Raw genomic sequence first — 27,731 nt, 5'->3', positions numbered from 1 at the left:
AAATGATCTGCTTCAATTGTTTCAAAACATTCCATGCTCAACTGAATTTGTGATCCTTGACCCCTTACATTATTTATCACATATTTATTAATTAGCCCGCTGCGTCAGTTGAGGAACAGTTGGTGAAGTTTTGCATGTTTCCAGACGCTATTTTATTTATTTTCCTAAATCCTGTTTTTTGTGCAAGCCAGGGAAAAATTGTTTTGGTAAGATTATGTCTCTCTTTTATATATTTTATATATATGTATAAATCATGTTTTTATTCTAATTTTAATTAAACTGACGTTGGGTTGTTCATTATTTTATGAACAGCCTTTATCTATTTTTGCAAATTAACTTTCTGTATCTGTGAGCAGAAATACTTTTTTTCTAATTCTAAATCACAAGTTGAGCTACGGTAGAATTATATTACCAGGCACTTTCAGGGCTGCGATCCAAAAGGAGTCAGAAACTATTATTCATTAGTTTAATTCCCTTTCCTGCAATGCTAATATTTGGCCGGCAAAGATGCTAAAATAGCAAAACGTTTCATACAGCAATAATGTAATTTTATGTCTTATCTTTCTAAAAATTTACCAAATTAATGTGCTCTTAATCAGTCAATGATACAAGTAGAGCTGTTAAAGTCCCTCACCCCTCTCTATGCTGAGAAAGAAACATGATAAGAAAAAAACGAGTGAGAGAGAGAGAGAGAGAGTGAGAGAGAGAGAGAGAGAGAGAGAGAGAGAGAGTGCATCGTCATCATGTTTCCCTAAAGGACAGCTTTACATGTGACCCTGCTCACCACCTTCCCGTCTGTCTGTCGATACTTACGTGTATGTTTTTTGAGATGGTGCAACAATCAATGCCACATCACTCCCCACACCCTCACATGTGTATAGACATGCAAGCGCATGGACCCTCCCCTCCTCCACACACACAATAGAAAATCTTTTCCTTTGACTCAGAAGGCTGTTTTTGTTTGTCAAAACCTAAACTATAATATAAATCCTCATTTCAGACAGGTGCGATGTATTTCAGACCAGGAGTTATTCTAATAAAAAACAATTAAATAACTGATGCAATTGGAAACTCCATTTGTGAAATAAAGAAAGAAGTCCTGACACAGTTTAATAAAAAGGATTTGTATTGTTTGTATTGTCAAACTGCACTACTGCATAACATACACAATACAAGTCATTTACTGACTGTACAACATGCCATTATGTTCTTGTGATAATAATAATAAAAACAAAAATGATGACTATATATATGTACACGACTCTGTTACAAGTTATATGCATCACTTGTGTCCAGATAAACAGCACAAAAAAACAACTATGGTCATCTTCATCTAGGATCTAAAAACCTTGATTGAAAGAAACACAGTCAAACACATCAGCAGAATAAAGAACTGTTCCCACTACGGCCGAGATTTGGTGATAAATGCAATAAATTAAAGAAGAGAACAATGGAAAAGTTCAAATGTCACCCTTGAAATGTAGGGGAGTCCTCTCGAGGAGGAGGAGATGTGTATCTCTGATGCCACCGCACGGCCGAGCATGCCTGTCGATAACATTTCTCATAAATGAGGAATCTTCATCACTCTGTTCTTTCGTTCATCTATCCACTTATCCGTCCATCTTCAGTACATCCCAGTGGTCTGCAGGAACCCTCTGCCCTCTGAAATCCAGAAAGAAATCCAGTCTAATAAAACACAATCACAGCTCTATAAGTTAATGAATTTAAAACAGATTCTGCAGGTTAGACTGTGTCACAGCAGGAGGACAAATGCTGTGTGCTATAAATTCATTCATATAAATATTGAACAAGGTCTCCTACAACCTTGACCAAGGATCATTAATAAAAGATCTTTATTAAGTAAGGCTGAGTTGAAAGTGTTTTTCGGGGGCCTGATCCCTGTTTTTGGCGATAAAACTTCCTGGCACAAAGGAACCACATCCTGCCCTGCTGTCTGACAGACAATTCCCCTTTAAATGATTTATTACTGGGTGTTAATTATGCAAATGATGTCCAAACAAACTCGTCACGAGGACAATTAAGACAGCCGTTAATTAGTGGCCAGTTCTCTTCTTGCTTCACTGACATTCAATTAAAAATTGGCTTTGAACAAGCACGCTGTCTGGTACGGCGGTCCTGGCGCGGCGTGGAGCAGAGGTGGGCTGGAACCATGCACTCGTTTGATGAGGCCGGACTAGAGATCACGGCCATTTCTTTTTCTGTCTATTTAAGACGTTACATGTGGTATTTTCTCATTAATCTATCCCTGTGAAGACAATAATGTTGGCAAAATAAATATATTAAACGCCCATCTCCATTAAAATGGTAGCCCCAGTGAACTGCCTCATGCTTCATTTAATTTTGTTCAACTTCTCAGGAGCGGTCTCCCTGTGAAATCTTTGAAAACCCTTCCGGTAGACTGGTCAGTTAAGCATCAGAGGCAGTGAGTAATAATGAAATCTGTTGTCCCAGTTCAGCTTAAATAAATCCCCAGCAGCAGGTATATCATTGTTTATTTCACAATTCATACATTGAAATGGCATTTTTTCAGTCAATTTACCACAGTTATTAAGAAAATTATTCCCATAAAACTTGGCATTTACAAATGTTAACACATGTATCTTTGCTTTCAAACAAATACATCATACTATTCTTAAGAACTAGAGCGCAAGGATTACACAGCTAATGTCATTAGTGGTGCAAGAACTCAGATCCTTAAAAGTAATAACACAGAGAAGAAATGTTCTGTTACAAATATAAATCCTGCTTTCAAAATCTTGCCATACTTAATATGCCAAAAGTTAAAGTGGTTATTATGCAGAATAGCCCATGCCAGAATAATATATGTTATATTCTTGGACAATAATTAGTGATGCATTAATGTGCTAATCGCCTTAATGCAGCAAAGCTGGGTAGTTTAATCTTTATAATAATACATAATTATTTATTCATTTGATCATATTTTATATTAATAATCTAAATCTGCAAAGTAACTATTAACTAAAGCTGTCAGATAATTCAGTAAAAAGTGCAATATTTTCCCTCTGGCATGTAGTGAAGTAAAAGTGTAAAGTAGCAGAAAATTTAAAATATTTAAGTAGGAAGAAGAATAAGAAATTTGTACTTAAGGACTTGAGTAAATTTGCATTTACTACTATCATTTTACAGAGAACAATAAAACAAGATAAGATTAAAAAATATAATGTTAAATTTCAAAACTACGCAATAAGGTTGTTTTTCTTTATTTCTTCTAAGTTGCCAGTTAGTTCTACTTAATCTTTTCTGTTTAATAATTGCACACCTACAACACTTTCCCTGCTCAGAAGAAGAAGCCGAAGCTGCCACACTGAGGAAGCAGTTATTTGTTTTCTGAGCACCTGTACCTTGTACTGTTGCCTTGGTGTCCAGCCTGTTGTCATCGTGATTGCTCCCATCCACGTCCTGGGTCGCAGATTCTGTGTGAGGAGGGGCTGCGGATGATTGATGGCCTGTAGTTTGGTCATTAATTAATAAAGACACTTAATTAGAGGCAAATGAACAGTCGAGGCTATGTTGCACCGAAGGCTTGGTGACATTTAATATGAAAATGAGAATTACGTTTTTTGTGATGACTTCAAGCTCACGAAAAAAAAAAAGAAAAACATAAAAAATAGATGATGTCTTCTCAAACAGTTTCTGTGCCTGTACCTGTGTGTGTGTTGGCAGTGTGCAGCAGAGTGTGCTCTGCCTGATCACGAAGTTTGACCTCCTCCTCCAGGGCCTCCTGTAGTCTCCTCTTACTCCTCTTTTCCTTCTTCAGGCGCTTCTGGATCAGAACTAAATTGAGATGAGGAAGAAGCCGCACAGATGACAACAGATGTCAAGTGTTTAGTAAATCAAATTATTTATATGCTTCTAATACTTGTCTTATCTCGTATCTATTCATGTAGGAATTTGTTCTCGCTGCAGGAGTCCTATTGTTTTTGTTCTCTTTCTTCTCTCTTATTATTATTTTTCTCTGATAAAAGTGTTTGTGCAAACAAAAACTGTAAAAAAATTGGCTGATTGGTTGCAAATTCCAGCCGCTACCCATGTTCAGGAAATGACACTCATTGACCTCAAGATGGCGCTGTTAGAATAAAATTTACGTTTTCGCAATTATCTCGAAATAGCCTGGCTTCTGGAGTCAAAATTCTTTCATTACTTTAAATCGCTCAATTAATCTGCATCTTTGTTCCACTGGTCTTCAGATCATAAAATATCGAAATGCGTGACTTTTTCTCATTATTCTCATAATCCAACCTTCCAGATCTTCAGATTCTACAGACACTACTAAATTAAATTAAATTATACGAGCCAATGATTTTTTAAAAATCAAAATAGCCACAAATGAATCCATATGAAACACATCTTAAATTATGTATATACCTCAACAGAGCTTGTAGTGATGCCCATTGTGAATTATTGTCAAGAAAGTCACAAGTTTTGCTTCTTGTCAATAAAATAAAAAAACACGCATTCAAATGCTCTCAATGTGCTTGGATCCCAGGTCATTGCAGCTCTATTTTATTGTATTTCTGCTTCCTGACCTTCCCAGATTTTTACATCATGACATATGAGGGACTTCAAAGATATTATGAGCTTGTGGTGGTTTAAATGAGATTTTCATTTTTTGAGTAATAGTCAGTAAATGAAACCTGACTCACAGTTTAGCATTATTTAAAGTTCTGTATATTGTGCATTAAATCAAATTGGATGCTTCCACAGAGAACGTTTGACAGGTTTGTGACAGCAGAATTATCAATGTTTCAATGCAAAAATCAACACCATGCCAGTGTTCAGAAAATACAATTTAACACCCTAATCGCTTTGTATAGTAAAACAACACTCCAATCAACACTTGCCAACAAGAATAATTTCCAAGTAAAAATCCTAAATGAACACAGACAGTTGCGGGTTTATTCTGCTGTTTCTGCACAGTCTACCTAGTATCTAGTATTTTCTCCCTGTAATACTGTATGTGTTGCCTGTTGTTTTGGGGCCTACCTCTGTTTTTCTGCTCCATGGTGAGCTGTCTCTCCAAGGTCTCTCGGAGCTCCCTCTCCCGGACCAGCTCCATCTTCAGCTCCGTCCTCTCCATCTGGTCCTGCTTCTCCTGCGCCCGGGCGTTCTCAATGGCAACCCTCAGCAGACCCTGCTTGGAGACACACAGGCACACATCAACAGGTTACACACTGATCAGAAGCCGGGAGAGGCGTCTGTCTTCATTTAATCACATAATCATAAATATAATTTCTGTTTTAAACACCTAACAAGGCAGTGCGTTTAAACGTTTTACTCAGGTGGGTAATTCTTAGATTTAATCAAGTAGGAAAAGAAAAAAAGAAAACAAATCTGATTTTAACCTCATTAAAGTCAACATTGATCTTTTAACTGCCATCACATCAGGGTCAGATGAGGTTAAAAGCTTGTTTTTTTTCTTCCTGTGAAACCCATCCAGAGAGTGCTTTCATTGTGACTCCGCTATAACAAAGACATATAAAATCTGAGAAGCAGGTCAGCACACGCCCATCCCAATTACTGCACATCCTAAATGTCTGCCTTGTCTGCTATTTACCATTTCAGGAAATCCCAAAGAGTGGCTCATCTCCCTTCCTATTCATCTCAGAGAATAATAATAATAAAGCCCCAGCAGAGCCTCACCTGGATGTTCGTGAGCAGGGTCTCTATGGAGGACAAGCCTTCCGGGAAGATGAAGGGAGTGTGGTGGAGACCTGCTGGGAGCTTCTGTCCTGCGGGGTAAGATACCCTCTCACAGCCCGATGGGGGTTTCTGGTAGACTTGTCTATCACAGCTCTCCCTGGTTGTCTGAGTGGCCAAGGAGCTGTTATCTGGAGGGCAGAGACACATTTAGATGTCTCGTTAGTTGAATCAGTTTAACACAGAAGCCTTACAGTTTATTCTACTGTACCTTTGTAGAAATATTCCATACTCTTTCTTGCCATAAAAAAAGACCAAAACCAACAATGGATTGATCCTAGTGACAATTATTTAAGGTGAAGCCAAAGCTTTGCAGACCTCTGCTGCTGTTAGGCAATATCAAATATATATTTCAACAATGATATCTATCACAATTGACCACGTTTTCTGGTAATTAAATGCGCTCTATTTTTTTTAAAACTCTATGTTCGCAAATACACAATCCACTGTGGTGGCAGCCTGTCAATCACAAGATATCCACGCCCGAAAGCATACCCTGATTTATTATCTATTTTATTTTCTAAATGAGACGATAATTTACAATGACTTAAAACTAGCAATTGAGACCATAACTCATCAGGAAAATGTTTACTGAGGTAATAAATCAAGTGAGAAGTAGGGCCACTTTCTTGTAGACTTCTACACAATCAGACTTTTTATTGTAACCAGTGGAGTCGTCCCCTGCTGGCCAATACAAAGAATGCAGTTTTAAAGCAATTCCGCACTGGAATCTGACACTGAAAAAACTCCCCAACAAATGCACAATTACTCCTGTTTTAGTAACATCTTCTAAAAACTGCAGTGTCCAGCAGTTTTAGGAAAAAACTTTACTATTATAATATAAAAATAAAGTATATATCTGTAACCTGTTTTTAAAGATTGATGTCTTCAGTAGGAACAGCTGGGCCTGGAGATGAGAACCACAGACAGGAGAGCTGGACTAACACATTGTTTGCTTTGGTTTTTCTTAGGCTAATTGACTTTACTTTCTTTTTTGGAATGAGGTCACCTTCAAAATTAATATTTCTAGATATTTAAATGTAAGTGTGAAGGCCATATAAAGTGACAAGTGACTATACATGCAAATCAGTAGTTGTTCCACAACAAAAGCCTCTTATGAAGTTTCAGAGATGCCATATATTTACACATTTATAAAAGTCACTTGTTTTCTTTGTCCTTTTCTTGCTCTCATTACTTCACATTTTGCATCTTTGATGTTTATTTTTTTTTTAATTGTCTACACTATACTACATTACATTCATCTGGCAGATGCTTTTGTGCAAAGCAGCTCACAATTTGTGCATTTAAATCCCAAAGGAACAAGAGATAGGTTTCTTTTTTCATTACTCTCTTTGGACTTTGAGTGCACAATTTTGAAAAGTGCTATGTAAATTAAGTTTTCCTCTCGTCTTTTCCTTTGCCAATGTGAGTTTACACTACCACCACCAACATTCAAAGTCTGTCATGTTTAATATATTGTTTCCAAGCATTCAGGTGCCATATTTGTTTCAAACCTGTAAACGGATCCCCCTTCCAGCTAAAATATGCAATCAAGGCTGAATGCAAATTTCTGTAATTTATAGCTTACTAATACATTTATGTAATGTCTTGTAAACATATCAAGCCCAACAGTAAATAGGTGTTTAAACTAATTACTGGGTTCGTGTACACATACGCAGAAGTCCTGGTTTGGGGTTTTGAAAATGTGGTTACCCTTTATTAGATGGCACTCTGCCTATTGATAATGCATCACAGCTTGACATCTCCCATAAAAACAGCTAAGAAGCTGCATTATGGATGACCATCTGTTTGTAAACCTGAGAACTGCGTGTTCCCGATTCCTGACAGTAGGGGAGATGAAGATTAGCCATTTTCTGCATTTTTTTCCCCCCCACATCAGGCAGTTGCTCACTTTCTGCGTTTACTGTCATCCGAGCCACTGAGGACGAAGACGTCCTGGGAGTCCAGCAGTTACTGGAGCAGAGACGAGTGTGAACGTGCGATGTGATATCTGGCACTTTTCTCTGTCTGTGACAAATGACAGTGTTTTCTCCACTTAGCTGACCACAGCATCTTCTGCTCCAAATCCACCCACCTCCCCTTCTCCGCCTCGGCCTCACGTCTTGGCAACTGTCACATTCAAGGTGTTTCACAGATGAGAAGCAATGCCCCCCCCCCCTCCTCTTTCTCCCTCTTTCTTGCTAAAAGCATTGCTCTGTAGAGAAAGGTAATTAGCAGGTGCTGGCGAGCTCAGCGGAGGGCATCCAACTACACTCCCGTGGCTCACATACAGACACACACACACACATTCGTAGCCGCTGAAGTGCGCAGTCAGCAGCGTGGGCTCCCCAGGCTCCTTGGATGTGACTGATCCTTTATTGAGTTACTGTTTTACGCCTACTTTACCTCACACTCACACACACGTTTGGCATAAATACACACACACACACACACACGGCTGCCAGCTCGTTTGATCATTTACCCATCTCCCTAACCAAGGTCACTGTCTGTTTTTCTCTTTTCTCCCAACTTCATCTCTCTTTTTCCCCTCTCTTATTCCTCTCCCACCCGTCCCCAGGGCTAATGAACTTCACCACGTGAAGACTGCCAGTCAGCGGAAGAGAACAGGAGGAAGGGAGGGAGGGAGGGAGAGAAGGAGAGAGACAGACAGAGAATAAAATTCTGCTGATGTTTGGTTAATGGGAGTGAGGTGTCAGGGATGGCCTCTGATCTTTGCTGCATGGATACGTTGTTCAAAGACCACTGAAACAGCACACACAGCCAAAAACGGACTCACATACACACACTCGGAGATTATCATACAATGGATTGACAGAATGACAGCGCTGAAGTGCTCTTTGAAACTCTGTTCAATCCACGATAAACCTATCTTGTGATGTTGTAGGTCGAATACAAAAGGCTGCAATCCAGCAAATGTACATGTGTTTCATTTGCATGCAGCAAAATCAATTGAAAATCAATTGCATAAATGCGATGTGTGATGCATGGCATTCACGTCGTTGGTGCCATCACTGCTTTGTCAATATGTTCACAGATACCTGACAGCATCTGAAACCTTACCTGGGAGGCCTTTGTGATTTTTAGATTCGATTACTGAATAATGTGATTCAGTATTAGAATACATTTACACAGGCGCGTGCACACACATACAAACTCTCAGTTTCTCTCCCTCTCTCTCGCTCTCTCGCTGTAGATTTCTGCTGACTGTTTGTCCTTGAGCAGTCCTCATTAAGCTAATGCAAACCTCCCTGACAGAGAGAACCAAACAACTGACGTTGCAGCGCCGTGGCAACGCAGGCCCTAACGACAGGGAGGCGGTCGTTATGCAGATGAGGTCCAGCTGAGAGCGCGGGAGGCCGCCTGGCTCGTTAGGCCGCGGCCCGGCAAATGGCTCACTAATGTAACACTGCTTCCTGGTCTAATGGAGCCCTGTTTTGCAGAATTATTTGTCTTTGCTCTCCGCGGGAAGCCAGGGGGGCCACCAACAGCGAGGAGGAGAGGAGGAGGAAAGAACGGGTGAGACAGTGAATCCTTATCGACCTGTTACTGAGGTATTTCTTTCTTGTCTTTTAAAATAAATAAGGTTAAATAAACCGTCACACCCTTGCCACAAGTGTTTAAATCCACAGAGTGTAAACGGTGACATAGATGGATGGAAACTGAGTGCTTGTTGGACTGCATTGACAGACTTTGTTGAAGTGAAATTGATTTGTCAGAGAAATAATCATTACACATTAAATAATCATTAAATGATTAATGACCGTAACAAGAGTTTCTCAGAAAACAGCAAAAACTTGACCTTTGGAGTGTGAAGCTGACATTGTCGCTCAACAGATTTGAGTGAAGTAAAACAAACAAACACTTTTAAAATCAAACACATCTAATATATAATTAAAAAGTATCATTCAAGCAGATCCAATGCCAACCCAAGCAAAACAGAAAAACATCTGTATCTCACCTCTGTCAGTGTGGCCCCTCTTGTTCTCCTTGCCGTACTCCATCGAGGTCACATCTGTCTCTCTGGCCCCGTGCACCACACCAGGTGAGTGCCCCAACACATTGTGACTTGATGACAGTCCGTCATCATGTGCGTCTGAAACAAACAGATAAAAAAGTCAAAAACATTATTATTCACTAAACACTCACAGGTATGATAACAGCGACAGCATCGTTCAGTTTTGTACTTTCCCACAGGTTGGTACGTACGTGTTGTTTCTGCAGTGCGTTCTGTGTGGGACGGTGAACTGGACACACTGCTGCTGTGATTGGATGACAGCTGAGCTTCCTCCAATGAAGGAGAAGGGGATGGGCTGTCACGCACTCGCTCCTGTCACACAACATAAATATTTTATTATAGCGACATATTTCCTTAAGATTATGGCTTAAAAAGTACAAAACATACAAATAAAGAAACCAAAAAACATGAATTACACTTTACTCTTGGAGCGATACTTTCCTACAAAACTGTGAAACACATAAAGTTTGTAATGTCCTTTAAAGGAACACTCCACCGTTTTTTCATATTAAAACATGTTATTCGGTCAAGTAAGACGAGTTGATACAGACCTCTTGCGTCTCAATGCGTGCACTCAATCGCCCTGGCGCGCGGCGCCACTTGGCTAGCACTTAGCTCAACCCAGTTCATTCATTAGGATCCAAACGGATGGACAGTTAGAAGCGACCAAACTCCTCCACGTTTTCCCTATTTAAATACAGCTACACGAGTAGTTAAACGACCAAGTATGGTGACACAAAATAAAACGTGGCGATTTTCTAAGCGGATAAAAAGGATAACTATAATGTATGGCGGAATAGCACTTGGGAGCACTTCGACTCGGCTATACTCGACTCGGTTATAACGTGCATCGTAAAGGGTTGCGATAACAAGCAGAAGGTATATAGTGCCGTCATGTTTCACAGAGGGAGGGGGAGAAGATTTTTTCAGGAGTGATGATATTACTGCGCCGAGTCGAAGTGCTCCCAAGTGCTATTCCGCCATACATTATAGTTATCCTTTTTATCCGCTTAGAAAAGCGCCACGTTTTATTTTGTGTCGCCATACTTGGTCGTTTAACTACTCGTATAGCTGTATTTAAATAGGGAAAACGTGGAGGAGTTTGGTCGCTTCTAACTGTCCATCTGTTTGGGTCCTAATGAATGAACTGGGCTAAGCTAAGTGCTAGCCAAGTGGCGCCGCGCGCCAGGGTGATTGAGTGCACGCATTGAGACGCAAGAGGTCTGTATCAACTCGTCTTACTTGACCGAATAACATGTTTTAATATGAAAAAACGGTGGAGTGTTCCTTTAAAGTTCTATATGGCCTAAAAATATAGATGACGAATTAAGGGTCGAGTATAAATCAATGCAAGAGAAAAATGCAGTATAATGATGGTTATTCAATTAACACTTCATAGGGATTATGTAAATGTACTGTTCTTTTCTCTATCTACTATTATAAATGTGTTTTATTTATTAAAATGTATTCAAAATTGAATACATTTAACTATATAATTTAAACATAGCACACCAAGATGGGTGAATTAAAGTTAATAGTTAAAAGCTGACATGCAGTGCTTATCTTGGCTAACTGCAATTAGCTTTTAGCGGAAACAGTTTAGCTGATTTCTTCTTCATCATGGCTAGTTACAGCTGTCTCATTTAGTAATGATAATGTATGCATTGAATTACCAACTTTACCATCAAAACAGATATTTTTCATTTACAGAAAGAACTAAGAGCAAAACAATGAACTTAGTTTTAGCTAAGGCTAGCCTGTGACGGCTAGCTTTTAGTTGAAAGCTCTCCTGCTTTATCTGTCTCTTTATCTTATCCATCTCTTTTTGCAGTGTTTGGCACTGAATTCTAACACCCAAAACTTCGAAAGCAATTACACTTTTTTTTTTTAACCATATTTTCATATGGTAAAAAAGACCTAAAAAGATTCTGGGCTTAAGTCAATTTTAACCATATGTATTAGCTTAATTTTGGCGTTCTAAGCGAAATACAGTTTTCCACAAATCCCCTAAAGTAAAAGCAAAATTATATTCTTGTAAAAGTTGGGAGCACAATATGTTATTCTTTGGAGTTTACAGGAAAATTTGGCGCCCATTTCAATAAGCCTCGTAAACCACCTTTGGGACCCAACCCATCGCTCAAAAAAACAATGGTCTGCATCGTTAAAATTATGACCGGAGACAGCACTTCCTGCTACTGATGAGGACATGGTGAAGTGTAATACTTTTTGAGGACTGACGCCTACAATATTAAATATTTGGCAGTAAACAATCCTTCCAAAATCCTTTAATTAGTCTTAAGAGTGAAACCACTGATGATTGTTTTAAGCAAAGTGAGCAACTTGGCTAAGAAGGTTGGAGTTTCTGTCTGTATGCAGGATATCTCAAATATTTATAAATAGATATGAGACTGGCCTTAAACCAAGGAACAACTGATTACATTCTGGTTCTGATCCAGATTCATCAGTAGACAATTACCGTTTTTTAGCCATAACCATTGGAGGAAAGGGATTCTAAATTCAATTGGAAATTCAAGGGATAAAAAATTACTTTTGGATGTTAAAAGCAAGTTTTCAATATAGAATAATGTCTTATGGCTTATAACGTCTGTGTAACTAATGCTCTAATTTCGTGTCCTGAGATCCCTGATGTCACATAGACTCTGGCCGGTGGTCAGATCCACCGAGCTGATGGGCCTCTGAGTTCACCTTAATGACGGAGGTGGGAGCCCTGGCAGGGGGCTTGGAGTGGAGCTGCGCCACGTTGGCCATGCTAGCCAGCGTGCTCAGTCGGTTCATCTGGCCCATCGCCATTGAAACGGAGGCCGGCGCCAGGCTGGCAGGGATCAGAGGATGTGACATCATCATGAAGGGCAACTGATCCAGAACTGGTGGGGGGGAATAGAATAAAATAGAATGGACAAGATAAGAATTGGAGCAGAGTACAGTATAAGAGTCTGCTGCTTCTCTTATAAGGTCAGACCAGCAGCTCTGTTTAAAGGCTGCACTGTAAATGCACTCAAGATGAAACAGATCTCATCTCACTCTTCTTTCATTTTCGCCTCAGTTGTATTCATCCACCCCAACTTCGAGGCTCTGCTCAGTGCTGTGCTGCGTGCTGAACTAAAAGCCCACAGCGTCTCTGCTTATCTGATGACAGGATTGAAACTGGACACCAATGTCATTCCTCTGTGATGTCAATATTACCTGGATGACTGCTCCGTTTCTAAACCACAGTTCGAAAATATGTGTGTGCATGTGCGTGTCGGGGGTTTAGAGACGAGGAGTGTTGAAAAAAGATGAGAGCGGGAGGAGAGAGAGCAGAAGAAAAAAGGAGGGAAGTGGAGGAGGACATTGTCTAAGAAACACTCGCTCTGCTCATTACACAAAGACTTAAAAAATACTGATTTGTTTAAATTTGTTTTTGTGATACTTTAAATGCTTTTTGTGTCACCTGCATAACAACAAACCTCTCCGGAAAAAGAAAAACTTTCAGTGCCCCGGTGTTCTTGATGCGAATCCAACACATTTTCAGCGGTTCAAACCAACCTCTTATTATCTTAGCCAATCTGTTGTTCGCACTCCTCTCGTTACGACAAGCATCCACTATCTTTAAAGAAAATCCTTCCTCTCAACTGCACCCTAGTGGGTTGTTGCAGTCCCTCTATTCATGAAACAAACAATCCTGTTGAGGGGGGGATAAAATGACATAAATATTTATCATTTAATAAAAGGAAAAACAAAAACAAAAGAAACACAGGGAGGAAGTGGAACAAAAGAAGCTGATGGCAGTCCTGGTGCTGGGCCAGCAATGCACGCTGGGTAATTATAAACACAAAGGAAAAAATCTTGGACTCTATTCCGCACAATTGTCACAAATAATAGAACGAGTGCATGGAAACAAAAAAAGGCTATCCAAAGAGGAGAGATGAAATAGAACAAATAATGGAGGGAAAGGGAAGAAAGAGGGGAAAAAAAGAAAGAGAAGGAAAAAGAAAAGGCAAACTAAGAAATAAAGAGTGAGGCGTTGACTTTATGAGCCGGGCTCGCTGGACATATGTGCAGTGCTTTGTGCATTTGGCAGATTAGTCTCTCACTTGCCCAGAGCAGAAACCAATCCAAACAAAAGATCTGTCTGAATGGAGCTAAATAACCAGATGCTCCGACAATCAACTAGCAGCCAACTCCAAATATTAAGCCTTGGTTAGAAACCACCGCTCCACTTTTGTCACCCCCCTCCCCTTTCAACCCCCACCCACCCTCCTCTATAATTTCATTTTCACTCTCCTTCTTCTTAACTCTGTTTTTCCCCCTCTCTTCACTTTCTCTGCCCTCCCATCACTCTCTCTTATGTTTCATTAAAAAACATCAAAAGTCAAAGTGCCTCTCTTATGTTTATCCAAACAAACCATTACTGTAAACAAACAGTTACTGTAAATTTCCCAGAAGATCTTGTTAAATGCAGAAATGGCTGCTCCCCGCTCTTCCCCAGCCCATAAGGTGTCACACTCAGCATTTGTGAGTGTGTGCGTGTGTGTAATCTGAGATTGCCTTTGTAGTGGTTAAAGCTCTGGTAGGGGCCTATCCTTCCCATAAGGCCGTGGGTGGCGGTATGGAAAAAACACATCGCTCGTATGTGTGTATGTATGCCCGCTCTGTGTGTTTGTGTGTGTGTGTGTGTGTGTGTTTCCACTTGACTCTATCATTAACAGTGATTAAGCTTTACAGGTTTATAATGGCTGGTGGTAACCATGCCACCAAACTGTGCACAGATGCTGGCAGTCGTAACTGAGTGTATACAATGGTAAACAATGCTTAAGACTGGGAGTGTTTACAGACACGGGTAAAGAAAAAGATTTACCACACACACACACACACACACACACACACACACAGTCAAAGCCAGAAACAAGAAGCAATGGCTTAAGCGTGCTGTAATTTTACTTTTGTCTCCTTCTAATTTCACAAAAAAAAACAACAACACAAGGACACTTTCTCCCTTTTCATTTTTGTCTTAAAGCCTTGCAGTATGTGCCACATGTTAAGTGTGTGTGTGTGTGTGTGTGTGTGTGTGTGTGTGTGCGTCCCAGGTTGATAGTGTATTCCACACAGACCTCCATAAGCCCTGTCATCTGTCTAAACACACTGATGTCGCTTTAACCTGTCGATAACAGTGGGGGCGGTGCGTCCCGTTTGTCTGCGTGTGTGTGCCCGTTCGTGCTTGTGTCCGTTCCGCCATCGATTGTCCAGCATTTGTCGTTTGCATTCAGGATAGTGAATTAGAGAGAAGACTATTGATTTGGCTTCAGCCTCTCATCTTATTCATCTCTCTATCATCCCGGTGTGCTCGCTCTCGTCCACTGGTGCTCCACTTTCTGCTTTTACTGCAAAGCCAGAGAACGGTGCAGCAAAGAGGACAGTTTTTTAACATTGTATTACTAAATATTACACCTGCAGAAGCAGCTGAAGGGATAAGAACACACTGCTTAGTTTCCCATTTATATTCAAAGACTGTATTTAGTATGATAAGGAGAAATGCCACAATATTTCTTCTGATTTGTCCAAAGTTGACATTTGGTACAGACATACTTTGGGCATATATCTAACAAAACTACGTTGACATTTTTAGATAACATAAAAATCATGCTTTTACCAACAGTCAGGATTTTTGTCAGTAAAATTGGGTTTATACAGCATCACTTTTTGGACTGCACATGTGTGCATATCTTTGCATATTTAACCTGTTACTGTAGCATTCCATAGAAAACCAAATACATGACTGTGCTCACTGTAGTTTCTGAGATACAGCCATTTTCTTATCATACTTTGACTATTTAGTCTTTTGGCACATGGGACTACTGTAATTTACTACTGTACTCCTGAAATATAATGGACTTCATGGTAAAAGCAGCAGTCCTATGTGCCCCAACACTTATAAGTATAAAAAGAAATCTCACTTTTCAGCCAACAATTTTGACCAGTTTTGAAAATATCCTTATATTTGTGCTTTTGAAAACCTTGACAAGGCTTGCAGCAAAGAAAAGAAAAAAGTCAGTTGTTGGCACAAATGGGTTAACTCTGAAAAGTGAAGACTGTATTTCCAGTAAATGCTGACCTAATGTTGCCCAGTATGAAAGACTAATCCTATGTTGAGCATGAGTAACAAAGCTGGTTTGGGTCTCAGCTCTCTTGATGTGATGACTAATATGTACTAATGATTTGCCGGCAACATTTTGATGCTACAGAGCAGATGACCAACTGTGTTTTCCAAACTGCATTTCCTGATTCCCACAAGTCTGCAAACAAATCAAAGCCAAAGGAAGTAATCACCCTCACAGACATTTATTACAGCCTGGACTAAAAAACAACAACTTCAAAAATGTCCCAAAAAAAGTATCTCCTCACGCTTTTGTTTTAATGGTTTGGATGACCTGACCCAGATGTCTATTTCTGATTCCATCTGAAGAACTGAGTCATTGCTGCTGTAGTTTGTTTTTCATTTGTTCTGTCTCTCGGAGGAAACGTACCGGCAGCAGAGGTGATGTCACATCCTGGTTTTTAATCAGCTTGGTGCAACTGGCGCACATAAACACAGCTGCTCAAGTCGTATTGACTTGGCACCACAGATGTGTACAGACAACAACCGTTCGACATGTTATATGGCCGTAATTAAACATTTCGCACATATGTGTGTTTGACTGTGTAGACAGAAACGGATGACACTCACCCAGTCCATGGTTGTGGTCACCGTTCTCTCCGTTGTGCCCGCCATGTTGCTGGTTGCTGTGGTAACTGGCCATTGCCTCCAGCTTGATCTTCTTGGCCAGGGCAGACAGATCTGAGAGGGAGACAGATAGAGAGAGAGGAAGAAAAAGAAAAAGAAGGACCGAAAGAAAGAAGAAGAATCAATAAGAGGCAGATCAATGACCCCGGTGGGGGATTAGAGCAGTGGGTAGGCAGGAGGTTGTCATGGGAAGACAGAGGCCAGCCATTCATTCTGACTGCACCGCTGCACTGGCCATTTAGTCTGCCAGGGAATCAGCCGTGATAGGAACAAGCCAAGACATTCATCTCTCCCACACAGGGACATCACATCCCACAGCAGAGCACACAGGACGACACTCAGTGGCGGCAGCAGCTCCACCTTTTAGCCAGAAAGTACTTCTTTATCAGTATAAATTAGACGCATTAGAGGAAAAAAAGGGAAGATACTTTTTAATAGAGGTTGTGCACTTTCGGATTATAAGAAATGGAGAGTGACAAAATGTGGCAGGAGGTCTGAGCCACATTTTAATTTGTGTCTTGAACCTCAGAAGGTAGTTTGACCCGCAGATCAACCTTTAAAACTCCTTCTTATGCCACAGAAAATGAAATATCTCTCGCACTAATTCAGAACAACAGTGAATTATTAAAGTTGGACAAACCACGCAACTGTGCAAACATGACTGAGGAAATGCAAACAAAGCATAAGTCTTAATTTCCTGATCTTGGTTACATCTAAACATTTGTAACAAGCTGAGTGTTTTCTCTTTGTGAGCCAGTGGTTTTCTTAGGAGAATAGTCTGTCTTCCCAAGACGTAGACAACCACAACAAATTGCTCCTTTTCTTCTCATCTTCTCCTTCCTGCCCTCTTCCCTGCTCTCCTCCCATCCCCTCTCCTTACTTTACCTTTTCAAATGTCAGCATCACAGCGGGACATAAGCCACCGTGTTGCGCGTGTGTATGTGTGAGTGCACGAGGGCGAGAAAGAGAGACTAAGGAGGATCACATCAAAGATTTTCCCTGCCTTTTACGCTCAAATGTCCTCCCTCTCTCTGCCTCTTTCTCCCCTCTCATGTGGCCAGCTCTAATCAGTAGCGCTGACATTGCCGCCGTGCCCTCTCCTTTGGTGGAAAAAGACTCTTTTCCCACTGAGAAAGATGCTCTTGAACACTCGCGCAAGCACAACACACACGTATACACACACACACTCAAGCACCTTTGAACAGTGAGAGGAAGCGGAGCTAACAGAAAATGGCTTCTTTTGAGGCGGGGAATGAAAAGATCAGGTTGCAGTGAAGAGCACAAAGCCAAGGGCAACTTTGAGAGCGGTGAGGTGCCAACAATTACTTTTCTCCCTTTCTCTGCGCTACACACACACACACACACACACACACACACACACAAACACGACAATAGGGACTCAAGCACACAACTGTTTGTGACAAGAACAAGCAGCACTATGGCCTTTAGCAGGCAGTTGACTGAGACTGTTCAAAAATATAAATATAAAACGGGCTCTGACATTACAAATAACATATTTTCCTTCAGACATTTTTGCTCAACTTTTCACCTGCCACTACATTAAAAATAGTTTAAGTATCCAAAAACGTAATTTCATACTCAAAGATACAATTAATGAGCTAGAGTGTCGTTTAACAAGAAGAATAGGAGACAACAAACACAAAATATTAAACATATTTTCATTCCTGTTTGTGTTTTATGGAGATTTATAAGGAAATTAAAAGAGGTTTCAGAGGCCTAAAGATTATGAAACTTACTCAACTTAACAGAGGACTTTGTGTACTTATAATTCAAGAAAAAAGGCCAACTTGCAAGTTATGAGTTGTTTCTCATGTGTCAGCAGTGTGTATGGTAATTTTATTAATCAACACGCAGGTCGCCTCCCAGAGACCCGCCTCCTCACACTATTGATGATGGGTAAAATGTGTCATTATGGGTGTCTGCGGTAAATGTGAAAACCGCCCCATCCTGTGTCGATCCTGCATAAGCAACCTGCTCTTTTCTCTAAACTGATGGAGAAACTCAGCTGGTTGCCAGGTCATTGCTTTCACTTTCCGACAGCTGGAAAGAGAACAAAATCTGAACTTTGCCAGCAGCTCCTCTGAGGGCTGAAGCAACAATGTGTCACTAATTCACTGCTTAAAGCAGCTCATGGAGCCAAAAGAGGGATTTCTACTGTGACTTCTGTACAGTTCTGAAGAATTACAAACCTTGACCTTATGAAAAAACAAAAAGGGGATTTATGGAGTCAGAGAGGCTTTCTCCTTTTAATGGATCTTTGATGCAGAATACACTGGCAGGGGAATTGAACAGATTTGGCCTGGCTTTAAACGAAGTCTTTTAACATAGTCATTCTCTGTTTTTACCAAATAGCATAAATCAAGCATGCATTTGTTAAAATGTGCATCTTTATTTGACTCAGAAGAGTTAATGATTTTGTTGTACTTATTAATTTAAAGAAAAAAAAACATTTTCTCCTTAATTTATTCAGATTTGATAAAAAAAGAATAATAATATGCAACGAGTTACTGAACCGTCTGATTATTGTTGGAACAAAAAAAATCATGGTAGAAATAAAAAATATGAGAAAAAATTGAAATAAGAATCTGTTAAAACTGAAGGTTAGATTTTTGATCAAACAAGGCAAACAGAAAAAAAAAATCAAAATTCTGAAAAATAACAAAACAATAAATGACATTGCAATTGGTGAGGAATAAAAACTAAATTACAAATTGCTTTTGGAACTTAAATATGATGGCATAATAGTCAATTTAATATTCACAGCGGTCATCATTATGTCAAAAATTATTCCTCTCAGCAGTGGTAGTTCAGCATGTCCGTGTGATATTGTTTGTACAGTACACGTGTGCACACGTATGTCGTGTATGTGCGTGTTGAGGCCTGGGTGGTCACCTGCAGGAGGTATGATCCCAGCATGCATCAGACCGCTGTGGGACAGCATGTGGTGAGTCCCGCCCTCTGTCACACTCTGCAGCCTCTTGGGCGGTCGTCCCGGCCTCGAACTGCAGGAAGAAAAAACAAGTTAACATTAGCTATTAGGCGGTTTAATACTTAATACTCCCTCAGTCAGTCTGTTTTTCATGCTGAGACTGAGATGGGTGGCCTGGTTAAAGAAACTGCCCTTCAGTCTGTAAACCTCTGATCCTGCTGAAGTGTCAACAAGCAAAACACTGAAACCTGACCGGTTCCAGGAAGGCTGCTGTACAGCAAATCTGACCTCCCTGTGGATACGAGCAAGCAAAAAAGGAGTCTCCCTATGGCATCAATAAAGCACCTCATTACTGTTCAGCTTACTCATTCATTTGTTTGCTTATTAAATGTGTTTGCTCGCCTCCTTCCCTTTTCTATCCTCTCCTCACTTGGTCATTCCTTTTTTTCCCCCGCCATGTCACAAATGTCCTCAATAAAAGCCGCGACTACAAGCAGATTCACATGGTTTGATTGAGTTGGGCATGCTCAATCAATCCTGGAGGAGGTTTGTGAAAAGCTGTCAGACATCACTTTGGCTCTGACTAAACGGTGTGAATGTCCTGACAGGGGAAATGACACGGGCCACATCAGGCTTAATGACAACCAGCGCAGCTCATCTCCTTTCATACTAGCCTGACATTGGATAACATGAGTCTGTGGGTGAATGTGTATATGTGTCTGTGAAGTGTGTGTGAATGATATTAAAAGACAGAGTGAGTGAAAGAGACGGGAAAGAAGAAGGGGTGACAGAGAGCAAAAGAAACAGAACAATAAAGTTGAAAAAGGAGATGGAGGGAAACATGTAAAGTGAGAGGAGATGATGAGAGCAACATAGAGGGAGAGTCCGAGAGAGTGAGAAAAGGTGGGAAAGTAAAAAAAAAAAAAGGAGGGAGAGATAGACTAGCAGCAGCAGCAGCTTCCTAGCGTGGGGTGTCTTTGAGCAGATTTTAATTAGAATCTAATCCAGCCGTCATTAAGGCCCCATAAACGAAGCTGTCAGTCAGGAGATTAATGGCGCCTCATTTGCATATTGCATATAATTCATCAATTACCCAGCAGAAAGGACCAATCCCCTGTTGACACACCCACTGGCTGAGAGGGGGGGGATGGAGGGAGACAAAAAGACAGAGAGAAAGATTGTGTAGTCACTAACTGTGGGAGAAAAACAGGTAGCTTGAGTGTGTGTGTGTGAGCGCACACTGATGTGTGTGTGGCTGTGTCTGGTATGTGTGTGTGTGTGTGTATGAAGTGTTCAAAGGTTAATTTGATGAGCCGATGAGCTCCACAGTTCCTGCCCTCAGTTTTAATGAGTTGTTATTATTGTCTCTTATTATGGGCCCAGACCGACTGGGATGTGACAGCTGACATCAGATATCACACACACACACACACACACACACACACACACACACTGGCACCTAGACAGTGAGAAAGACACACTCAGGTAGACACACGAAATTCACACACACAACATGACAGACAGACAGCAGGAATGTGCAAGATGGATGAAGTTGTGAATGTGTGTGCGTGTTCGTGCAGCCGTGGAAGTGTGTGTTGTTTTTTCGGGAGGCGGGGGTGCATTCACATCACACACATTTTTTTTTTTTTGCAATGCATATAGAGCAGCATACTGTGCTTAACAAAAGCAGGAAATGTATTTTTAGGTTTCAAGTTTGAAGGTAAAGCAACACGGTTCCACAGCAATTGATGCTGGAACACCTCAACTGAACACACACACACATAAACACACACACATGCACGCAAATGCAGAAGCCAGCACCAGTGGGGGGAAATAAAATACACAGAGACCAAAGACTGTGGTTGGTTTTTACAGCAGCCGCTTCCCTTTCCCTTACTACTGTTTATTTGCACACACTAATTAATGGCCTGTGTGTATTGTGTGTGTGTGTGTGTGTGTGTGTGTCGGTGGGTGTGCTGTGTGTGTGTGTGTGTGTGTGTGTGCGTGGCTTTGTATATGTTGCATTTTAAGGGGCATAAAGAAGTGGAACCTAATTTTGTGTTTAGTCTGCAAGTGCGTTGATACATCAAAGTGACCCATAGAGGGAGGTCTATGTGTGTGTTTTGCATGTGAGTGTGTTTTTTTTTGTGTGAGTGCATGTGTGTGTGTGAGGTTGGAGAGCACCGGTTCCCTGAGGTAGGATTAATGAAAAAGCCTTTCATGGAAAAGTCATCAAGCTGAGGGGATGGAATGAGAGAGAGGAGGGGGGAGAGAGAAAACAGTTCATTGTGTGTGTACAAGGTGTGTGTGTGTAGAGGAGGGGGTGTATGGCTTATGACCTCTTTGTCTCAAACTTTAATTAAAATCTCACCCAGACGTCCTCCCTCATGCCAACGCTCTGGCCACACACACACACAAACACACTTTTTTTTTTTAAAAAAAGGTCCTCTGTACATTGAGTTCTGCCCTCCAAGCTTAAGCTTAGTGTGTGTGTTACCTGAAACATGAAACGCCAAACATGGCAGCTGGAGCTTAGCGCAGGTGGAACAGAAACAAAACATAACAAAGATGACAGATCTCTCTCTTCCTCGCTAACACACACACATATACACACACACACACACTGAGGGGAAAGAGAAAAGTAATGAAAGAAGAGGAAGTGTTACAGTCAAAACAGTGGAACAGCTACTGGCTTGGAGGGACTGAGGTGCTGATAGGTAGCAGCTGTGTGTGTGTTTATGTGAGTGTGTGTAGGAGAACTAGCTCAAACAAGATTTTGTTTGGAATATATTAGCGGCGGTTTACAGCTCCCATGCTCCCATCCTTTCAATCTGTGTTTATCACACGGGTTTGTATTCGCCGTCACGGTCCGGTTTGATAAATCATATCTTCGTCGCTGTGCGCAGGAAGACTTATGCTGCTGGTCAGAGGAGGAAGGGAAAGATTGATGTTGTGATCTTCCTCTCAAATCGAGGGCTGAAAAAGAAAAAAGCTTTATGCACCATTGTTATTAGGAAAGCCTGTGAGATGATGTCATGAAAGAAGCAGGCAGGACAAAACACACACACACACACACACACACACACGGTCACACACACGCAGGACGTTTGATCATGGCAAGAATCTGATCCCCTAAACTGATACCGCCTCGCATTCCTCTCCCACATTCCAGGGTCAAGAAGATGTCAAGATGACTCTGTGCGTGTGTGTGTGTGTGTGTGTGTGTACTCCATTAAAACCTGTCATAGAAGACAACACCGTGGCCCTCTCTATCTCATAGTGCTCTTCTCTATAAAACATCAAAAGAGTGCGGAGGTTAAAGTTGAGATAATCACCCCACCCTAACACACACACACACACACACACACACACACACACACACACACACAGACCTCCTCCCCTTCATCCTAATGCTGCTGACTTTGACAGTGAGTTATGGCATGGCAGTGGGGCTCGGCTTTGAGGAGTCCACCTTCCCACACATACACACAACACCGGCTCGCCACTGCCAATGTGCGCGGCCGAGGTTTGCCACAGAGAAACACAAAGAGCGGGCTTTTGTTGCACTCCACAGGCCGCGTCGTCTCATTTATCATTCATCGTTTCATATAACTAACTTTTTTTTTTGCCTAATGATTCCACACCTGCTTCATATTGGACTTTTTGTAAATGTTCCTGCAAAAAATGTCTGCGTCAGGTTGCTTTCCAACATACCCCTAAAGGGTCATTTAACCTATATTACAAGAAAACACATTATACATTTTATTTCTAGTAAGATCCAGTCATACTGGCTTTGAGGTTTTCTCAATAAGTTTTCTCATCACATTAAAGTAGCCCCATCTCTTCAAAATTATAATCCCTTTCAACCAAACTGCATTCTCAATAACATTTTTGAAAAAAACATTTATTTTCCAAGTAACCTATTTCAAATAATCTTCTAATCAAAGTCAGTGTAGGGAGGAGGTTAGGGGGATGGATGAGTCAAACAAACATGAGGTTTTCATGCAGCAGGAAGCTGTTTATGAGTTTTAAAAAAAATCAAGTCACATTTGACTTATTCTCACTTGTGTACGTAAATTGACTTATGTAACATACTTAACTCATATCCTTAAGTTACATGACAAACATAGTTATTTAAACCAAAACCATGCTATTTTACAAAATCTAAACAAGTAGTTTTGTTTCATCTTACATTAGCCACATGTTTACTGCACTCTGTCAGGGGGTCTGTTAAGTTTTCAGAGTCATTCATTTAAATAATCATTACCTTTTCTTTTTTGTTTAAAGACGGCTTCATAGTCCAACAAATATTTAATCTTAAATATATCTTATTTGATCTATAATACTTCATAGATTATATAACAATCTAACAATTTTTTTACTTTTGGGATTGGCAAAATATGTTTAAAGCTAGATATCTTTCTAATACATTTCTCTTCTATTCTTCTTTCACATAATTAAGATTTTAGAAGTGTAAAAAGTAGGCTACGTCAAATTAATCCAAGGGACACATATGAGGGGGTCCCCAGTGTATTCTCTATCTCAAAACGGGTCCTAGGCTGAAAAAAAAAAAGATTCAGTACCTCTGGCTTAGGAAACACATGTCATGTGCTACTTTTAAGGTCTTTGTGTGTAGAAGACACACACAAATGCAGAAACCATGTGTTGTTATTAACACACGCTTTGTTAAAAAGTAACAAGAGATCTTGTTACCTCGCCACATTACACTACTTTTATGTAGCCTAACATGTGTGGGGCATTTTGTGTACACGACACAAAGTATACATACATGTGCACAATATATGCACAGACACACACAGTTTGACCTGAGCGAGCTGTTTGATGTGCGTTCCTGTCAGAGAATGAAACTGTTCCTTTGTGAGGGAGAAAGAAAAGGACGGAGGATCAGGTTGCCTCCTACACGCCATGTTCTCTCTGTGGAACTAATGTCATTTAGCAGCAAAGCCAGCAAACACACAGGCGTGACCGTGTGAGTTTGTGTGTTGGGAGATGACAGAGAGAGTGTGTGTTTGTGTGCCACCACCTATGCATGAATTATAAAACGGCTTTGACTGAGGGTGAAGTCGGCTCTACTTCATGGTTTGATGAGTCAGTGGTCAAGGTGTGTGTGTGTGTGTGTGTGTGTGTGTGTGTGTGTGTGTGCGTGCGGCAGGAGTGAAAGAGTGAGGTAAAGATAAGAAGGAAGGACAATGATAAACTGGGGGCATTTTCATTACCTGTTTCATTTTAATCTTAAAAAACGAACCAATGAAGAGCCAAAAATAATAAACAGCATGAATCATTGTAAAGCATTGTGTTAGTCGTGTTCAACTATTCGACAAGGCTGTTATTTCCCCTCAAGCCTGTCTGACTGTACTGGACTGGAAAATAATAAGTGATGGCTGTCTTAATCAGTAACAAAAAACCCCAGAGAGCGCTGATGCTGTCAGAGAGCCGTAACATCATGTTCTTAGAGATGAACTTTTAGGTTTAGTTCCCCGCTTTAACGATAAGAGTCCCATGTTTTTACCTGCTTCTGTATGTTTCTCCATCCACACCAGGGATTACTTAGAAACTTCTACTGCAGGGGGCTGGTGCTAATGGCCACCACTGCACATTTGAAGCCTTCAGACAAAGAATCACGGAAGTCGTTTGAAGATTTCAGACGAGTGATGTTTTCAGATCTCATTAACTAAAGGCTGTTTGAGTGTTGTGTGGATAATTAGAGACGGCGGCGGCTGTGTATTTTCAGCGGTTGTATAACAACGTTCCCATTAACACCTGACATAGAAGAAATCCCAAAGCAGCCAGAAGATGCATCTGGATTTTGTCTTGGTTAGAGGGCCTCAGATGCTCAAGTGCAGGTGTTAATCCATGTACATGGAGCTGGAAGCTGCTTCTCATGATGGCTTGTTTCTTTTTAGAGTGTTTCTAGTTTTGCTCAACAAGTCAAATCTTGTATCAAAGCCTAAAGATAAAAGCAGAGTCATATTAGAGAAACGGAATGTTTTAAAGTAGCCAAAGCTCATACTGAAGTAGAATATAAGTACTTAGTGCATTGGAAAAAATCAGTTTTTGGGTGTCTATCTGTACACATCTTGACTCATCCTCTTTCTGAATTTAATGGCAGGTGTAAATTGGATCATTCATGCTCCAAGGAGCAGGGATTAACTATCAAACAATATAAATTCCCCAAACTAAGGCTAATCCAGACTCCTCTGGATTCAAACTCATGCTGTTATGAGCATGTGGTCTGCACAACAGCAGACTGAGGCACCAGGAAACCTCAAATCCTAGCCAATTTATAGCTCCTTTATCCAGACATCTCTGTGGCGCATTGGATTGATGACCCATGTAGTTGGTCACCATCAGAGTTCTGCAAAACAGCTAATTTACATAATCGCATCATAAATACCGAGAATTCATTTAATCATCTCCTCTGTTCTGATGCTCAGGGCTAAGGAGTGTTGATATGATAAGACAGCAAGTTATTAAGGAAGGAGAGAGAGGGAGAGGGAGAGAGGGAGGCAGAGAGAAGGAGAGAGAGCAAAGGGATCAGTGAGTGAGTGAGTGAGCTTGTCCTGATTTAAGCTGCCGCTTGGGGCCAAATGAAAATTAATTAATTTCTGTGAAGAATCAATTTCTCAGAATGACAGTGTCAGATTCAATGTGTGCATGTGTGAGTGTGTCAGAGAGAGGCTTTGTGTGTGTGTGTGTGTGTGTGTGTGTGTGTGTGTGAGTGTGAGTGTGTGTGTGTGTGTGTGTGTGTGTGTGTCAGAGAGAGCGAGAGATCGTATCTTATGATAACATGACAAACTTTTAAAGATTTTTTTTTATTAGGATTACAAAAAATTCATTATCGTCAACACCATCATCATCACCATCACAGCGTTTATCAGCCGTTTAAATGGTGATTAGTGACAGGCAAATAGAAGCAGTGAGGTGGTAAATAAAAAGGGGCTAACTTGACCTCCAGGCAGTCATCTGATGCAAACAAAACCTCTTTTTATGGATACATTAATTTATTAAATATTGCTTACGGCAAATAGTTTACATGTTGCTTTAAAAAGAAGTCAACCTAGAGGAATCTCATGCAGATGCAAGAGTAAAGCCAAAAATATAAGCCAGTAATATTAAAATATATAAAACATATCCCCATAAGGTATTTGCAAACTAATCATTAATTATCACTGATATATTTTGCAGTATTTTTAAGATTTTTGTGATGAATCCTGGAAGTTTTGTCTTGACCATGCAGGCTGGTATCAGCTAAAGATGGGTCATTAGAAGTCCCTAAACTCCTTTATGTCAACTGACCTTATACCTGCTTTAGATAACCCCACCTGCTGCACCCGCCCCCCCCTGCAAACATAACCTGGGTGACCCTACATCAACGCATCACGACCGGGTCACAGTGTCACCCCTCCTCCCCTCTCCTATCCCCCTTAACCCGACTCACCTTGCGTTGGTACAGTCGTTGTAGAGCGTCTCGAAGTCCTGCCTGGAGATGAGTTTGCACCGGTTCACCCCGGGCTGGATGGCCCCGAGCCCCCGCAGCACCCGGACCTGCTCCACGTTGCACACCACCGGGGCAATGTCCAGCCGTTTCAGCTTGGTGTAGACGGTGTGGAGCCCGCCGACCAGGTGCTTGAGAAACACGTCGAAAGCCTGGGGCAGGCAGATGAGCTCCGTGTCTTTCACTGTGAACGAGGCCAGCTTGGCACCTTTCACCTCCACCAGTTTGCACTCGTTGTTCTGCGGCGTGCTCTCCACAGGCGACGGGGTGGCGTACACCGGCTTAGCGCTGCTGGACACGGGAGCTCCTCCGCTTTTTAACGGGGTCCCGTTCGCTAGTAAGAGGTCCGCCCGAAACTGGTGAAGCAGCGCCGGGTGCGCCACCGGAGGAGCCGGGGAGGAAGCGGCGGAGGTGGCCGCAGGTGGCGGAGAGTTGGTGGCCGGGGAGACGGAACTCGGCGCCGGGTGGTGCCCGAGTGTAGCGGCGGGGAGCAGAGCCGGAGCAGCCGGAGTTGCCATAGTAGTCATGTCCGAGGATTTGAACAAAAGTAAACTTCAAAGTCAACTATTTTAAGAACTTCGCCGAACAAATGCGGTTGCTTTGCTGTGAGAGGGAGCTGCGCATTGAGTGTGCCGTGAAGGAGAGGGGGATACAAGGAGAGGAGAGGAGACAGGGTCCGTGTGTGGAAAAACAGATCACATAGTTGAAT

The 27,731-nt window shown here is 41.2% G+C and overlaps 1 protein-coding gene and 1 long non-coding RNA gene across 5 annotated transcripts; one reads left to right on the top strand and one right to left on the bottom strand.

The window, feature by feature from the left end:
- Positions 1 to 1,285: 1,285 nt before the first annotated feature.
- Positions 1,286 to 27,731, bottom strand: dachc (dachshund c). 4 transcript variants are annotated; one of them, XM_059323851.1, is made up of 11 exons: positions 26,966 to 27,731; positions 19,470 to 19,579; positions 16,500 to 16,610; positions 12,482 to 12,660; positions 9,967 to 10,087; positions 9,719 to 9,853; positions 5,683 to 5,870; positions 5,026 to 5,176; positions 3,688 to 3,816; positions 3,384 to 3,488; positions 1,286 to 1,686 (listed from the first exon to the last, which is right to left on the bottom strand). In XM_059323851.1, the coding sequence occupies exons 1-11, from the start codon at positions 27,547 to 27,549 to the stop codon at positions 1,625 to 1,627; spliced, it is 1,875 nt and encodes a 624-aa protein (XP_059179834.1). In that variant the 5' UTR covers positions 27,550 to 27,731; the 3' UTR covers positions 1,286 to 1,624. The 4 variants fall into 4 exon arrangements, with proteins under 4 accessions (XP_059179834.1, XP_059179835.1, XP_059179836.1 ...); XM_059323852.1 differs by having other exon boundaries at positions 1,286 to 1,662; XM_059323853.1 differs by having other exon boundaries at positions 1,286 to 1,662; positions 3,384 to 3,470.
- LOC131958695 (uncharacterized) lies at positions 9,120 to 10,032 on the top strand. The gene is made up of 3 exons (XR_009389260.1): positions 9,120 to 9,276; positions 9,728 to 9,802; positions 9,955 to 10,032. It is a non-coding gene; the product is annotated as an uncharacterized LOC131958695 (long non-coding RNA).

This window comes from Centropristis striata, chromosome 20 (genome assembly GCF_030273125.1).
Source record: "Centropristis striata isolate RG_2023a ecotype Rhode Island chromosome 20, C.striata_1.0, whole genome shotgun sequence".
NCBI classification, from domain to species: Eukaryota; Metazoa; Chordata; class Actinopteri; order Perciformes; family Serranidae; genus Centropristis; species Centropristis striata.
This window is presented reverse-complemented; position numbering and strand designations above follow the sequence as displayed.

Excerpts from the sequence above, each read along its gene's own strand:
- dachc (XM_059323851.1), bottom strand. The coding sequence starts at position 27,549 with ATGACTACTATGGCAACTCCGGCTGCTCCGGCTCTGCTCCCCGCCGCT. Across the intron at positions 12,661-16,499 it reads TGACCACAACCATGGACTGG|TTCTGGATCAGTTGCCCTTC; the intron begins GTGAGTGTCATC and ends CCCCCCCACCAG. Across the intron at positions 3,489-3,687 it reads CACTGCCAACACACACACAG|GCCATCAATCATCCGCAGCC; the intron begins GTACAGGCACAG and ends ACCAAACTACAG.